This window comes from Medicago sativa, chromosome 2, assembly GCF_051527215.1.
Source record: "Medicago sativa cultivar Bolivia chromosome 2, Bolivia_mono, whole genome shotgun sequence".
Classification (NCBI taxonomy): Eukaryota; Viridiplantae; Streptophyta; class Magnoliopsida; order Fabales; family Fabaceae; genus Medicago; species Medicago sativa.
The window spans coordinates 6,758,097-6,773,064 of NC_140750.1; the positions used below are offsets into that span (position 1 = coordinate 6,758,097).

The 14,968-nt window shown below is 34.6% G+C and overlaps 3 protein-coding genes and 1 long non-coding RNA gene across 4 annotated transcripts; 1 reads left to right on the forward strand and 3 right to left on the reverse strand.

Moving 5' to 3' along the window:
- The first annotated feature begins 1,559 nt into the window (after positions 1–1,559).
- Positions 1,560–2,328, forward strand: LOC146944018 (uncharacterized). Its single transcript, XR_015025797.1, has 2 exons — positions 1,560–1,831; positions 1,919–2,328. It is a non-coding gene; the product is annotated as an uncharacterized LOC146944018 (long non-coding RNA).
- A 265-nt stretch (positions 2,329–2,593) lies between these two features.
- On the reverse strand, positions 2,594–8,145 carry LOC146944019 (glutamate receptor 2.7-like). Its single transcript, XM_085742395.1, has 5 exons — positions 7,766–8,145; positions 4,808–6,048; positions 4,163–4,469; positions 3,512–3,909; positions 2,594–3,152 (listed from the first exon to the last, which is right to left on the reverse strand). Exons 1-5 carry the CDS (start codon positions 8,037–8,039, stop codon positions 2,724–2,726), a joined length of 2,649 nt encoding a protein of 882 aa, XP_085598521.1. The 5' UTR covers positions 8,040–8,145; the 3' UTR covers positions 2,594–2,723.
- A 1,755-nt stretch (positions 8,146–9,900) lies between these two features.
- On the reverse strand, positions 9,901–13,139 carry LOC146944020 (glutamate receptor 3.2-like). Its single transcript, XM_085742399.1, has 4 exons — positions 12,773–13,139; positions 12,120–12,426; positions 11,614–12,011; positions 9,901–10,715 (listed from the first exon to the last, which is right to left on the reverse strand). Exons 2-4 carry the CDS (start codon positions 12,289–12,291, stop codon positions 10,188–10,190), a joined length of 1,098 nt encoding a protein of 365 aa, XP_085598525.1. The 5' UTR covers positions 12,292–12,426; positions 12,773–13,139; the 3' UTR covers positions 9,901–10,187.
- A 137-nt stretch (positions 13,140–13,276) lies between these two features.
- Positions 13,277–14,491, reverse strand: LOC146944021 (glutamate receptor 2.7-like). The gene is made up of 3 exons (XM_085747908.1): positions 14,423–14,491; positions 14,325–14,373; positions 13,277–14,073 (listed from the first exon to the last, which is right to left on the reverse strand). Exons 1-3 carry the CDS (start codon positions 14,489–14,491, stop codon positions 13,277–13,279), a joined length of 915 nt encoding a protein of 304 aa, XP_085604034.1.
- Positions 14,492–14,968: the final 477 nt, after the last annotated feature.

The window sequence follows — 14,968 nt, forward strand, 5'->3', positions numbered from 1 at the left end:
TTGTAAAAAAAAATCCAGTAAAAAATGGACATGAAGGGAGTTCAATTTAAAGATAAGACCTAAAACTTACTAAATTGAAACTTTTCTCATCATTTGAACAGTATCTCAGAAGTACACATTAAAAACAGATTTTTTTGCCTGTGAATGTATATTTCTAAAATCATGTGTGGTTTGAGTAAAGTCACTGTCATTAATATTATTTTTTTACAACAGTCAATATTAGTAATTAGTGTTAGGTTGGTATCTTTTCTACTTGGTCCGGGTTTAAACCCAAAACCTCCAACTACTTTATCTATAATCAGTTGAGCTATTCAACCCCAGGTTAGAAATTAAAATCCTAAGAAACAAGCTTGTTATAACCTGGACAAAGGGAGACGGACCGGCCAATCATAGTTGGCCATAACCCTGGGTTCATTCGTATGCAGATCGTTTGGTCCAATCAAATCGACCATGTGTCACTCTCTTTACCTCATTCTATCATTGTGAATCATGAGAGAATATTTGATGGGGTCATGCACCCAAATTAGGGTTATTGATTTGGGCAAATCAATAAAGTTGTCCCTTTTAACTATTTGGATGTCTTTATTCTTACATTATTTTGTTGCAAAAAATTCATTCATAAATAATCAGGTTCTCTAAAAATAATAATTTTGGCGCGCCTAAAAAAATGGTGCCCTATACGGCCGCCCCTCATGTCCATGCTCAGGGCCACCACCCTGGGTCTAACAAAAGGAGAGGGCTAAACCCTAGAACACCTATAAAAAGAATAACCAATTTTTGGTAAGTGCTTGAGGAATAAATGAAAACTAATGCATTTTGCTTCAATATCTTTTGCTTAAATAATATACTTGTAATGCATGGACTGGCTGCCTATAAGAGCAATATATAAAAAGAAATTTTCTACGTATGCAGTACAAGTAAGGTGTGAGAAAAGAAAGGTAATATACAATTATACCAACTCACACACACACACATACACACACACACACACCAAGTTCAATTTCCATCAGACAAAGTCAAAAGATATACCAACTTAATTGAACGTTTGACATTGGCAATTATGATGTTGACTCTATACTTCAAACGCTGGTTTTGAATTTGTGTGTGGACTGGCTTCCTATGCCAATATGTATTGTACATGCATGCATTATTATAGTATGATCCAATCAAGATGGCACTCTTAATTGGATTTTTTTTGTGGTTAATTTCGTCATTTCAAAAATTGGTGAGTTGAAAATTCACCAAAAAAAGGATGTTTCTTGGAAACAAAGATTCTTGTTGGGATTAGCTCTATATGGGCCAGCTATGATGGAAAATAACCAGAGAAGTGGAAACGTAATGGCATTTAGGCTTTGACATGCGGTCACAAAACTTATGAGAAAAATTGAGTAAGATGACTTTGGAATATGTATAGGAAATTTGGGTTTGAAAGTTTGTAAAGTGTATACATTCCATGAATATCAAAACACATGTGACAATGATGTTGTTGTAAATATTAGCCTTATATTTAGCACCTTTTACAGATGCAGCATGTGTTCAGCTGTTTAGGATCTTCTCTCTCAAAGTCTCTATCAAAGCTCTAGATACCTTCAAAATTCGAATAATCTTCATGAACCATCTTCTCCTCCACTTCACTCTTGCCCTAATTTTTCACCGTTACTGGTTCTACTGCCAAACACAAAACCACAAATTTTTCTTTCAATCTTTCCTACTCTCTATTCATTGTCTTCCTTTCAACACAAATTTTCAGATTGCTTCATTTCTCCCTTTCTATAGACAAACCTGGCGACGGGAATGAATAACTATGCAATTTGCACGACAGCCAGCGGAGGTAAGAACTCATACTCCATTTATCATTTTTGATTCCTGATCCATGCTCATGTTCAGATTATAGAATCTCTATCTCTCTCTCTTACAGTTCGGAAACGGCGACATCAAATCGATAGTTCGTTATCTGCTGGCGACAATATTTGAGTTACGATTTCAACTTATTGCTACTCCCTCCGTTGTCGATTATAAGCAAATTATGACATTTTAGGTTCATTCAAATAGTGAGTTCTTTGATGATATCTATAACATATGGATCAATCAATGTGCTTTTGGCCATAGACTTGAGTGGACTCTGCCTTAGATATGTGGAGTAGAGGTTTCAGAAATTTCAGGAGGGAGAGTGTTATAGTATAAATTTATTTAAATTCGTATGCTACCTCTTTGTATAGTTAACTTTCCAAAAAAAATTGCCAGCTTTTACTGCTCAATTTATATAACACGAGGCCTATTGTCATTTGATTTAGTTTTTATCTAATTAAAACACATTTCTCAACAACACATGGACTATAAGTATTTGATTTATATTACTATTTATATTGTAGATATAAATAATATTGTTATTTTTTTTAGCAAGACAATGTTGCCCCGTGCGTAGTACGGGTACTCCAACTAGTAGGGGACAAATGAAGCACACATCGATCAAAATTAATGAAATTGGAATGTGTAAAGGAAATTTAAGTTTGAAAATTCATGTTGGCCAATTCCTTCAAGCCATCTCATTTATATATAAGTAAGTATATAGTACATTCCATGGATGCATACAGAACACCTAACATATCAGTGTGAATCTATTACATATGACTAATAAGGCTAACTAGGATTTATACAGAACACCTAACATGTGAATCTATTACATATGATGAATTATAATCAATGTATGTAAGTTTATGACATTACATCATTTCCATGTCAGCTGATTCGAAGATTACGTTTCCTTGAGGAAGTTGATAATCGTTATCAACATTAGATTTGGCGATTACATTTCCTTGAGTAAGTTGGCCATTATTATCAACATTAGGTTCAGCGATTACATTTCCTTGAGAAAGTTGATGAGCTTCCTCTTCGCAGTTGTTATGGTTATAGAAGTACTTCTGTGATAAAGCTAGTAATAAGCAGATTGTGGAAGTGGCAGCACATATGAAATAGAGTCCCCAAAATTTGTCAAGGGTAAGGCTCTCAGTTTCTGGAGATGCTGAGTTGCTTGAGCATTCCTTATTAGGTGTTAACCAATTATCTTCCAAAGCTTTAAGTTTCCCATTTTCTGCTAGTGTTAAAATTGCTACAGAAAAGTCTTTTGCCATTGGATCCCCTTTTTGAAATACCTACACATATCATAGAGCATGGGAAGAAAAAAAAATGAGAATGCAAAACTAAAGCACTGGTTAATGAGTTTCAGCCCCTGATATAACTATTAACCATCTAGTAAATATAATTAATCATCAATTTGAATTGCACTCACCATTTAGATTGTTGTTGCAAGATTTATCTAAATTTGGTTGTACAAAAAACATTTGTCTAATTGGTTGTATTATTCAAAGATTTTTACAGAAAATGCCTAAAACAAAAAAGAAAAGTTTCAGATTGAAAAGTGTGCTTTTTGTAATTAATTATGAAAAAATAAAATAAAAGCAAAACTTTTTGTGAAAGTGAACATGCTAAAGAAGAAGTTGTAGGCACTCACAAATCCCATTCCTCCAAATTTAGAGGCTGCTGTAGTTGCAGTGTAACCTTTGCAGTACTTATTCAAGAGAGCCTTCTCATATGGACTCTCAACAATAAAAGCAGAAATTTTTTTGTTCTTGAATTTATCCACAAGGTCATGTTCATCCTGAATATATACAACTTGGTGCAGAGGGAAATTGTGCACTTGGACCAAGTAGTCTTTTACAAAGGTACTGGCGTTCGCACAACCAACTGATAGATTATTTTGTTTAAGCCATTCAATGTCTCTATCAGACCTCAATTTTTGGACAGTAAGCAATGATGAAAGACTTGCAGTGTAGCTTGAGGTTAGAACAAACACAAGAAATAACCATACTCCAACTACTACTCTTGCTGAGTTGCTGTTTATTTTCTCCTCTGATACACATCAATATCAAATATCATGTTGCTTTTAATTAGTTTGCAAAAGAAGGAATTACCAAATGATGAAGCACTATTTATTAAATTTAACATCTTAAGTTTTTCTATGAATCTAAGTTTACAAGTAAGGGCAATCCTCATGGTACAACTCATCGGTTTTGTAACAGTTTAGTTAGACCCAACTCAAATTCTAAAAAACATAGCGAAAAAGAAAATGAGAAAGTTTTTAACTTTTGTAATCAAGACTTACTATGAGCAAAAAATAGAGAAGAAAAAGCAAACCACATAGTGGTGCTGATCTGGGTTTTCATTGGTCCACCAAATTCAGGATTCAAGTGATGTTCCAAGAACCAAATGATAATCATTGTGTAGATGAGGATACCAATAGTTGCAATCCATATTTCCCAGCTAAATGGTTTCATAATCAACCATGCTGACTCTTCAGTTTCTGCTGGAAATATGAGTGATAAGCCCGACTCAGTATATGGTTGAGTGAATGATACATTTCTTGATCGTTCAGCAAGTATTGTTACATCTGCTACAATAACATCATAGGTCTGCAATAGTATTAGCTTCCTTCTTCCATTTTGTTTGAAAAAAATCGAAATGTTTTCTTTTGTTTTTAGTGCATATTCGGAATCACGGTGAATTTGATACGGTGACATTGTGATTTAGTTTAAGCTTCAATATGTAGCTTTTGCCAAAATCACATTGCAATCCATGATTCTGTGAAACTCACTGTCAATCCAACCATTCACTTAGTTTTGAGAAAAATTATATTTGATATACATGCAATGTTATGCTATGCCATTTGTGTGTGAAATGCATATTTTGAATGAGACAAATGAATTCATAAAAAAAGAACAAGTTGAAAAGAACATAATGCTGAGTTTACCTCATCCACGATTTTAAACAGAATTGTATCATAAGATTCATTTAAAGGGTAAAATTTATAGGGAAGACCAGAATACTGGTCACTCAGAATTTCTCTGATCTCTTTGAAAAGATCTATACAAAAACCAGTAGGAGGTTGATTTTGAGAGACTTTCAAAAAGTTATCAGCTGAAGGATGCATAGGCATTGCAACTTTTAAAGGATTTGTATCAGTAGGTACTTTCCATGTCTTAGGTACAGAGTCACCTAAGCTTTCTTTACCACCATCACCTGTATTCTCGCCAAGTGATCTAGCGAACTTAAACTTTGGTGTCAAAATATCCAATTCCATATGTTTCTTATCATTATCAACCACTTTAATGATTCTTAACATTGGAATGTAGGATAGTTTTCCTTTTTTGAATCTTATATCACCAATTAAGCCATTGAAATTTGAAGATAACATTTCCTCCAATAACATCTTTGAGCTGCTAGATTTAGTATTCAATTTCTCCAAAGCATTTGTAACAATTGTAATGCTATCATAAGCTAGCAAACCATTTGATCCTGGATTGGACTCAACTGTTTTTGTGTTCTCAGCTTGAAAACTATCCTGCAACTGACCATAAGCACTAGAACTTGAAGAATAGTTGTGTTCGATTCCTAAAACACCTTCCATAGAAGATAAAACTGATTTATCGACATAGTCTAACATACTTGTAATCTCTTCATTGATTATCCAAGTTGATTCTTTCTCCAATAATCCAATTTTCTTAGCTTCGCTAAATAATTGGATCACCATAGGCAATGATGCTTGAAGTACAATAAAAACACGAGATTTTAACCGCAACAACTTCAACAATTCATCAAGAACAAACCCTTTTGGATCAGATAAAGAAGTGAATGGTGGAAGAACTAATTGATACTCAATCTGGGAGTTAACCTTTTGGAGAGCCTCGGATAAGAGGCTTAACATTCCAGAATCACTATTGTAAGGGTTATCTTCATATATAGCTATAACCTTTTGAGAGTTGAAACCATGGATTATACCAGATATGAAGTTTATTTGTGCAGTTTGATTTTGAGCCATCTGAATCAAGAATGGCCAACGAATTTGCGTTAATGATGAAGGGACTAATGGAGAAGAAAATGAAATTGTAGGTACTTGAAACATGGCTCCAACATCAGCAACAATAGCTGCTTCTTTCCATGTTTCCATGCCAATAATGACTTTAACTTTCTCTTTAGTAATTAATTCTTCAGCTGAAAAACCAATAAGAAGCAAGATATTATTCAGTGTAAGTGCTTAAATGAAAACAAAATAAATATGTTTTTTTATCAGAAAGTGTTAGAAATCACATGATCAAAGAGATAAGGATTCATCTCATAAGAGAAATAAGCTTGAGAGCTTCACAGAGAGAAACATTCTATATATAAAGCTACAAGAGAATCAACAAACTAACTACTACTAACAAATTCTTGTTAGCGGCCAACACTTGAGGGGATTTAGTCCCACATCGGATAGATAGGATTCTCGAAAATAGTTTATAAAGAGGAGGCTCTCCTCACCGTACAAGCTGGTTTTGTAAGGATGAGTTAGGCCTCGATATTCGTTAGGGCTTGCATCGCCCACGCTTCAGGCCCATTGGGCCAGGCTGAAGGGCCAGGCTGAAGCGTGAGGGGGTGTGTAGGCTGAAGGGCCAGGCTGAAGCGTGAGGGGGTGTGTTAGCGGCCAATAATACTCGAGGGGATTTAGGCCAGGCTGAAGCGTGAGGGGGTGTGTTACTCGAGGGGATTTAGTCCCACATCGGATAAATAGGATTCTCATTCTCTTCTCGAGAATACTCGAGGGGATTTTCATTCTCTTCTACTCGAGGGGATTTAGTCCCACATCGGATAAATAGGATTCTCATTCTCTTCTCGAGAATACTCGAGGGGATTTTCATTCTCTTCTACTCGAGGGGATTTAGTCCCACATCGGATAAATAGGATTCTCATTCTCTTCTCGAGAATACTCGAGGGGATTTTCATTCTCTTCTCGAGAATACTCGAGGGGATTTAGTCCCACATTGGATAAATAGGATTCTCTTCTCGAGAAGAGTTTATAAAGAGGAGATGAGGCACTCCTCACCCCACATCGGATTCTCTTCTCGAGAAGAGTTTAATAAATAGGATTCTCATTCTCTTCTCGAGAATACTCGAGGGGATTTTCATTCTCTTCTACTCGAGGGGATTTAGTCCCACATCGGATAAATAGGATTCTCATTCTCTTCTCGAGAATACTCGAGGGGATTTTCATTCTCTTCTCGAGAATACTCGAGGGGATTTAGTCCCACATCGGATAAATAGGATTCTCTTCTCGAGAAGAGTTTATAAAGAGGAGAGGAGGCACTCCTCACCCCACATCGGATTCTCTTCTCGAGAAGAGTTTATAAAGAGGAGAGGAGGCACTCCTCACCGTACAAGCTGATTTTGTAAGGATGAGTTAGGCCTCGATATTCGTTACAATTCTAACTAACATTTACATTTTTATTAAAGTTTATAAAGAGGAGAGGAGGCACTCCTCACCCCACATCGGATAAATAGGATTCTCTTCTCGAGCGGATAAATAGGATTCTCTTCTCGTGAAGAGTTTATAAAGAGGAGAGGAGGCACTCCTCACCGTACAAGCTGGTTTTGTAAGGATGAGTTAGGCCTCGATATTCGTTACAATTCTAACTAACATTTACATTTTTATTAAAAAAAGTACATACCAGTTGAAGCTGCTTGTAAAAGGTTTGTGAGGGGCTGTGTTAGCGGCCAATACTCGAGGGGATTTAGTCCCACATCGGATAAATAGGATTCTCTTCTCGAGAAGAGTTTATAAAGAGGAGAGGAGGCACTCCTCACCGTACAAGCTGGTTTTGTAAGGATGAGTTAGGCCTCGATATTCGTTACAATTCTAACTAACTTTTACATTTTTATTAAAAAAAGTACATGCCTGTTGAAGCTGCTTGTAGAAGGTTTCTACCAGAATCGCGGAAGAGTAGGATTATGTTTTGAGTGTTGGAATAATTATTGAAACTTTGAGCTGCAATTTGCATGGCTGTTTTCTGTTGTTTTCCTGTTTCAGAATTAACATCAATGATCACACCAACACTTGTTGTAGTTTGGGAACTATTAGCAAGACATTGTAATTGGAGAAGTGAGATTATTAGAGGAAGCAAAAGCAAAAGATTTGGAACTGAGTTCCAAGTTTGAGCATAAAAATTCATATTGGTGATTCCAATGTATTATAAAGAACATTAAGAATTCAAGCTCTACGAGACTGATATTATGCATATATAAATAAAATGAAAGTATGTGATATGAATACACACATTTATATGTATGGTGGACCGAGAGGTCAGTGGTCATAAGTCATAACTCATAAATCATAATTCCACACAGTCAAATAATGCTAAGGATGGAAAGAAATGGAATGTTAGTGAATTAGTGGGAATGATTCTGTTGCTAGTAATAGTATTAACTTGAAAGTTAAGCATCTTAATTAAAATGCTAGAATTCGAAACATCGATTTGGACTGCTCAGATAATTATTCTGGAAGTTACTATTTTTTGCTCATATTATTCCTACTTCCGACCTTTACAACAGGTCATAAAATTAAATTCTATTTTTTTTACTAAATTTTATTGTTGCTATCTTTCAAAAAGTAAAGAAACAATAATTTATCCGGTCAGTGTGAAAAAAAAAAATCCAGTAAAAAATAGACAAGGAAAATTTATTGGAAAATTTAGTTCAATATCTTTTGCATGGACTGTCTGCATATATATTACATGCTGTACCGGTAAGCTGTGAGAAAAGGAAGGTAAAACAAAAAGAATGTACCAATATATTTTGTTTACTATATATACTATGTTCAATTTCCACTTGACAAAGTCAAAATACTATGTTCAATTTCCACTTGACTAAGTCAGAAGATGTGAAGGTTTCTGGTAGAAACATGGAAATTGAACGTTTGAATTTGGCAATCATGATGTTGACTCCATAGTGTACATGCAATGCAATTACTATAATAGCATCCAATCAAAATGGTACTCTTAATTGCAATTTTTGTGGTTAATTTCGTCATTTCTAAGGATTAGTGAGTTGAAAATTCACCAAAAGATGGATGTTTCTTGGAAACAAAGATTCTTTTTGGGATTGGCTCCATATGGGCCAGAGAAGTGGAAACTTAATGACATTTAGGAGAAAAATCGAGCATAAAGGATGACTTTGGAGTCTGTATAGGAAATTTAGGTTTGAAAGTTCGTAAAGTATATAACAAGTATATAACATTCCATGAAAGAACTGGTCAGAATCCAACATGCATACTGAATATTAAAAAACCTGTGACAATGATGTTGCTGTAAATATTAGCCTTATGTTTAGCACCTTTTACTTGTGTTACGCAGGACTTTCACTTTTACAGAAACGCTTTAATATTTTTTCTCTAGGGACTCTGCATCTGTGTCACAGTACCTAGTAAAATGTGAGATTTTCCTAGATAAAAATAAATTTTAAACCACAAAATGTGAGACTTTCATACTGGATACATTATACATGCTAATATAGTTGAAGTTTCCTTTTCAGAAAGGAAAAAAAGAAGTTAAAGATTAATTGTGCTAAGCAAGGTTTACAAGTTAATGTAGTGTAGTACCAGATTTTATGGAAAAATGAGTCCTACTCAGGGGCGGACCTGGACTCTCAATATCAATGGGGCACAAATTTTTTTATCAAATAATTAAATAATACTAAATATAATAAGAAGTTATAATAATACCGATATTGTTAGATTAAAAAATTGTTCTACGTGTATCCCAAAAGCCACAAAAATTGTGCCTAAAAAATTTCATTCGATGTGTCATCCATAAAACTAGCTCAATTAACAATACCGATATTGTTTGATTAAACACATTCGTCGTGATTCAAATTCAGACTTTGCAAGTATGCATTAGTTTCATATGATTTTGTCATTTCCTTTATAAAAATAAATAAAAAAATTCCATGTGATATTGTAAAGAAAATAGGAGTTACAACAGTACTTGAGAAATTTATTCTAAATATATCCTTGGAAGATGTGTGCAAAATCAGCCATAGAAGATGTGTGCTCAATTATACAAGCTGTTACACCAACAGAAAGCAGCATGAGAAGAAAGGACGAGGTGGCAATAGAATATAGGTAGTTGTGAGAATTGGGCCTGGGCTGGTGTGGCACTTGCCACACTAGGCCTTGGCCAGGTCCGCCCATGACTACTGCTACAATGACTAAAATTAAACAAATACAGGTTGGAATGTTTAAGGCTAACTAGGATATATATATATAGAACATGTTAATCTATTACATATGATGGATTATAATCAATGTATGTAAGTTTGTGACATTATATCATTTCTATGACAGCAGATTGGGATCGTTGTGGATTGACCAGTTCCTCTGAAACGCTTACCCTCTCCATCCTTGGCGAATTTCGACGACGTACACCTTGTAATACAGATCCACCAAAAGATGCAGCTTTATTTAAAGTCGTGATGAGATTCTCATTGTATAGACCTGTACCATTTCTACTTGTTCTCTTCAAATCATTATTATTATGATTATCATCATCAGATTCAGCAGTTATATTTCCTTGAGGAAGTTGAGCTTGCTCTTCATAGTGATTATGGTTATGGAAATATTTCCTCAATAATGCTAGTAATATGCAGATGGTGGAAGTGGCAGCACATATGATATATAGTCCCAAAAATTTGGCAAGGGTCAGACTCTCAGTTTCTGGAGATGCAGAGTTGGTTGAGCATTCAGTAGAAGGTGTTAGCCAAATCTCTTCCAAAGATTTTAGTGTTCCATTTTCTGCTAGTGTTAAAATTGCTTCAGAAAAGTCTCTTGCTATTGGAGCCCCTTTTTGAAACGCCTGCATTCATATATCATGAAACAAAACTTGAGAATGCAAAACTAAAACACATACTAACATTTAAGGGTTAATAGGTCTTTACCCCCTGTAATATAGGTCATTTCCGGTTTTTCCCCTGTAATTTTTTTTTTTTGATTCACCCCTTGTAAATATTTTTTTTTGATTTACCCCCCTAATAGGCCAAGCAAAAACCAATTTTATTTTTTTTTTCAAGAAATTTTCGTTTTTGTTTGGCCTATTAGGGGGTAAATCAAAAAAAAATATTTTACAGGGGATGAATCAAAAAAAAAAAATTTACATGGGGGAAAACCGAAAATGACCTATATTACAGGGGATAAAGACCTATTAACCCAACATTTAATGAATGCAAAACTAAAACACATACTAACATTTAATTTGAGAAAACAATCTCATTGTTTTCATTTTTGTTTTTAATTTCAATTATTACAAAACACCACTTTATTTGTAAGTTGTGTCATTTGAATAATCAAAATTAAACAACTTTTACTACAACAATCTAAATGGTTAACACAATTCAAATGGGTGGTTAATTATGTTCAGTAGCTGGTCAATGGATATAGCAGGTATCAAAACTTGCCAACCATTAAAGCAACTTCATCAACCACAAATTTGAACGTGATTAACCACAGTTTCAAAGTGTCCAAATCTACATGTAGTTAAACACCTGAAAATTATGGCTAACAATGTCTAAATTTGTAGTTAATGAAGTTACATCGGTGGTTAATGAGTTTTGTTATCTAGTATATCCCCTAACTATCTATTGAATGTGATTAACCGCCTATTCAAATTGCATTAACTACTTTTCTCAACAAAAAAAAATGCATTAACTACATTTTGTGAAAGTGAACATGCTAAAGAAGAAGTTGTAGGCACTCACAAATCCCATTCCTCCAAATTTAGAGGCTGCGGTAGTTGCAGTGTAACCTTTGCAGTACTTATTCAAGAAAATCTTCGCATATGGACTCTCAACAATGTAAGCAGAAATTGTTTTGTTCTTGAACTTTTCTACAATGTCTTGTTCCTTGTCAACATCCACAACTTGTTGACTAGGAAAATTGGACACATTGACCAAGTAGTCCTTTACAAAGGTACTACTGTTATCACAAGCAACTGATAGATTATTTTGTTTAAGCCATTCAATGTCTCTGGCAGACCTCAATTTTTGGACAGTAAGCAATGATGAAAGATTTGCAGTGTAGCTTGAGGTTATAACAAACACAAGAAATAACCATACTCCAACTACTACTCTTGCTGAGTTGCTACTTATTTTGTCCCCTGATGTACATCAGAATAAAAAATCATATTGCTATCAATTAGTTTGTAAAACAAGGATTTTCCAAATGAAGAAGCAATCTTTGTATTAAAGTTGTAATCTAGACTTACTATGAGCGAAAAATAGAGAACTAAAAGCAAACCACATAGTGGTAGTGATCTGGGTTTTCAATGCTCCACCAAATTCAGGATTCAAGTGATGTTCCAAGAACCATATAATAATCATTGTGTAGATGAGGATACCAACAGTAGCAATCCACATTTCCGTGCTAAATGGCTTCATAAACAACCATGCCGAATCATCATCACTCTCTGCTGGAAATATGAGTGATAAACCTGACTCGGTGTATGGTTGAGTGAATGATACATTTCTTGATCGTTCAGCAAGTATTGTTACATCTACAATAGCATCATAGGACTGCAATAATATTAGATTCCTTCTTCCTTTTTGTTTCTAAAAAATTGAAATATTTTCTTTTGCTTTACTGCATGTTTGGAATCACGGTGAATTTGACACGTGACACTCTGATTCTGTTTAAGCTTTGAAGTGTAGTTTTTGCCAAAATCACAGTGGCATCCATGATTATGTCAAATTCACCGTCAATCCAAACATGCACTTTGTGTTGAGAAAGTATGATATCCACACAATGTTGTGTTGTGACATTTGTGTGTGAAATGCATATATTGAAAATGACAAATGAAATCATGAAACAAAAAAGTACAAGGTAACAACAACATAATCTTGAAAAGATAAAAGAGTTTACCTCATCTATGACTCTATACAGAAGTTCATCATAAGATTCATTGAAGTCGTGAAATACATAAGGAAGACCAGAATATTGATCACTCAGAATTTCTCTGATCTCTTTGAAAAGTTCAATACAAAAACCGGTAGGAGGTTGATTTTCAGAGACTTCAAAAAGTTATCAGAAGCAGGATTCGTAGGAAGTGCAACTTTCAAAGGGTTTGCATCAGTAGGTACTTTCCATGTCTTAGTTTCTGTAGTTCCATCACTTGTGCTCTCTTTAAGAGATCTAGAAAACTTCAACTTTGGTGTCCAAGAGTCCAATTCAATATGTTTCTTATCATTACTCATCACTTTTACGACTCGTAACCTTGGAGTATAGGATAGTTGTCTTTCTTTGAATCTTATATTACCACTTAAGCCATTGAAATTGGAAGATAACATTTCCTCCAATAACATATTTGAGCTACTAGAATTAGTATTCATTTTCTCTAAAGCCTAATGAATATACAATAAACATAATTTATTCTAATAAATGCCTAATGAATATACAATAGACATAATTGATTCTAATATATGTAACAACTGAAATGCTATCATAAGCTAGCAAAGTATTTGATCCTGGTTTGGGCTCGACTGTTTCTGTATGCTCATCTTGGAAATTTTCCTGCAATTGAGTATAAGCACTAGAACTTGTAGAATAGTTGATTTTGATTCCCATAACACCTTCCATAGAAGATAAAACAGATGTATCTACATAGTCTAACATGCTTGTAATCTCCTCATTGATTATCCAAGTTGATTCTTTCTCCAACAATCCAATTTTCTTAGCTTCTCTAAACAAATGGTTCACCATAGGTAATGATGCTTGAAGTACAATAAATACACGAGATTTTAGCCGCAACAACTTCAACAGTTCATCAAGAACAAACCCTTTTGGATCTGATAAAGAATTGAATGGTGGAAGAACTAATCGATACTCAATCTGCGAGTTAACCTTTTCGAGAGCCTCTGATAAGAGGTTTAACATTCCAGAATCACTACTATAAGGATTGTCTTCATATATAGCTGTTACTATTTTAGAGTTGAAACCATGGACAATATCAGCTATGAAGTTCATTTGTGCAGACTGATTTTGAGCCATTTGAATCAAGAAAGGCCAACGAAGTTGCATTGATAATGAAGAAACTAATGGAGGAGAAGAAAATGAAATTGTTGGTATTTGAAACTTGGCTCCAAAGTCAGCTACTATAGCAGCTTCTTGCCATGTTTCCATGCCAATAATGACTTTAACTTTCTCTTTAGTAATTAAATCTTCAGCTGAAAACCAACAAGAAGCAAGAGATTAATCACCAACACCCTATTTGGATAAACAACTTAATTAAGCTCTTATTATATAAAAAAAAAAAACAAAAAGTTAAACCGTTTTCATATAAGGTATAATCTATTATTTTAGGATCTCATAATTACTTACCTCAATAGATAAGTTCAAATAAGTCAATCCAAACAGATCATAAGTTTTTAACTGAAAAAAATAAAGATGTTTTTTCGTTGAAAAAAACAGTACTCACCAGCTGAAGCTGCTTGTAAATTAGTTGAGTTATATATCCAACCCCCTTGCTCTCATTAATATTATCGGTTGTAGGTTAGAAATAAAATCTTAAAAAACAAGCTTGTTATAAGCTGGACAAAGGGAGACGAACCGGTCAATCATAGTTGACCCTGACCCTGGGTTCATTCGTATGCAGGTCGTTCGGTCCAAACAAATCGACCGTGCGTCCATCTCTTTAGGGTTTGGTCTGACAAAAGGAGAGTGTTTAACCCTAAAAAAGGGACACCTATAAAAAGAATAACCAAATTTTGGTAAGTGCTTGAGGAATAAGGAAAGCCTATCAAGCACGGGTACAGACACAAACACTGACACACCGACACCGTTAGTTTGAGAAAATCACATAATTCAGTGTAATTATAATATTATATGTATCGGTGTCATGTCGGTGTCAGACACGACACGTGTCCATTGCCGGGATACGCCTAATCCGAAGAGTGTCGGTGCTTCATAGGTGAAAGCTAATGCATTTTGCTTCAATATCTTTTGCTTACATAATCTACTAGCCTTTGTTGGAAAATTTTTGCATGGACTGGCTGTCTATATATTACATACAGTACAAGCAAGCTGTGAGAAAAGAAAGGCAATACAAAAAGGAAGACTTAA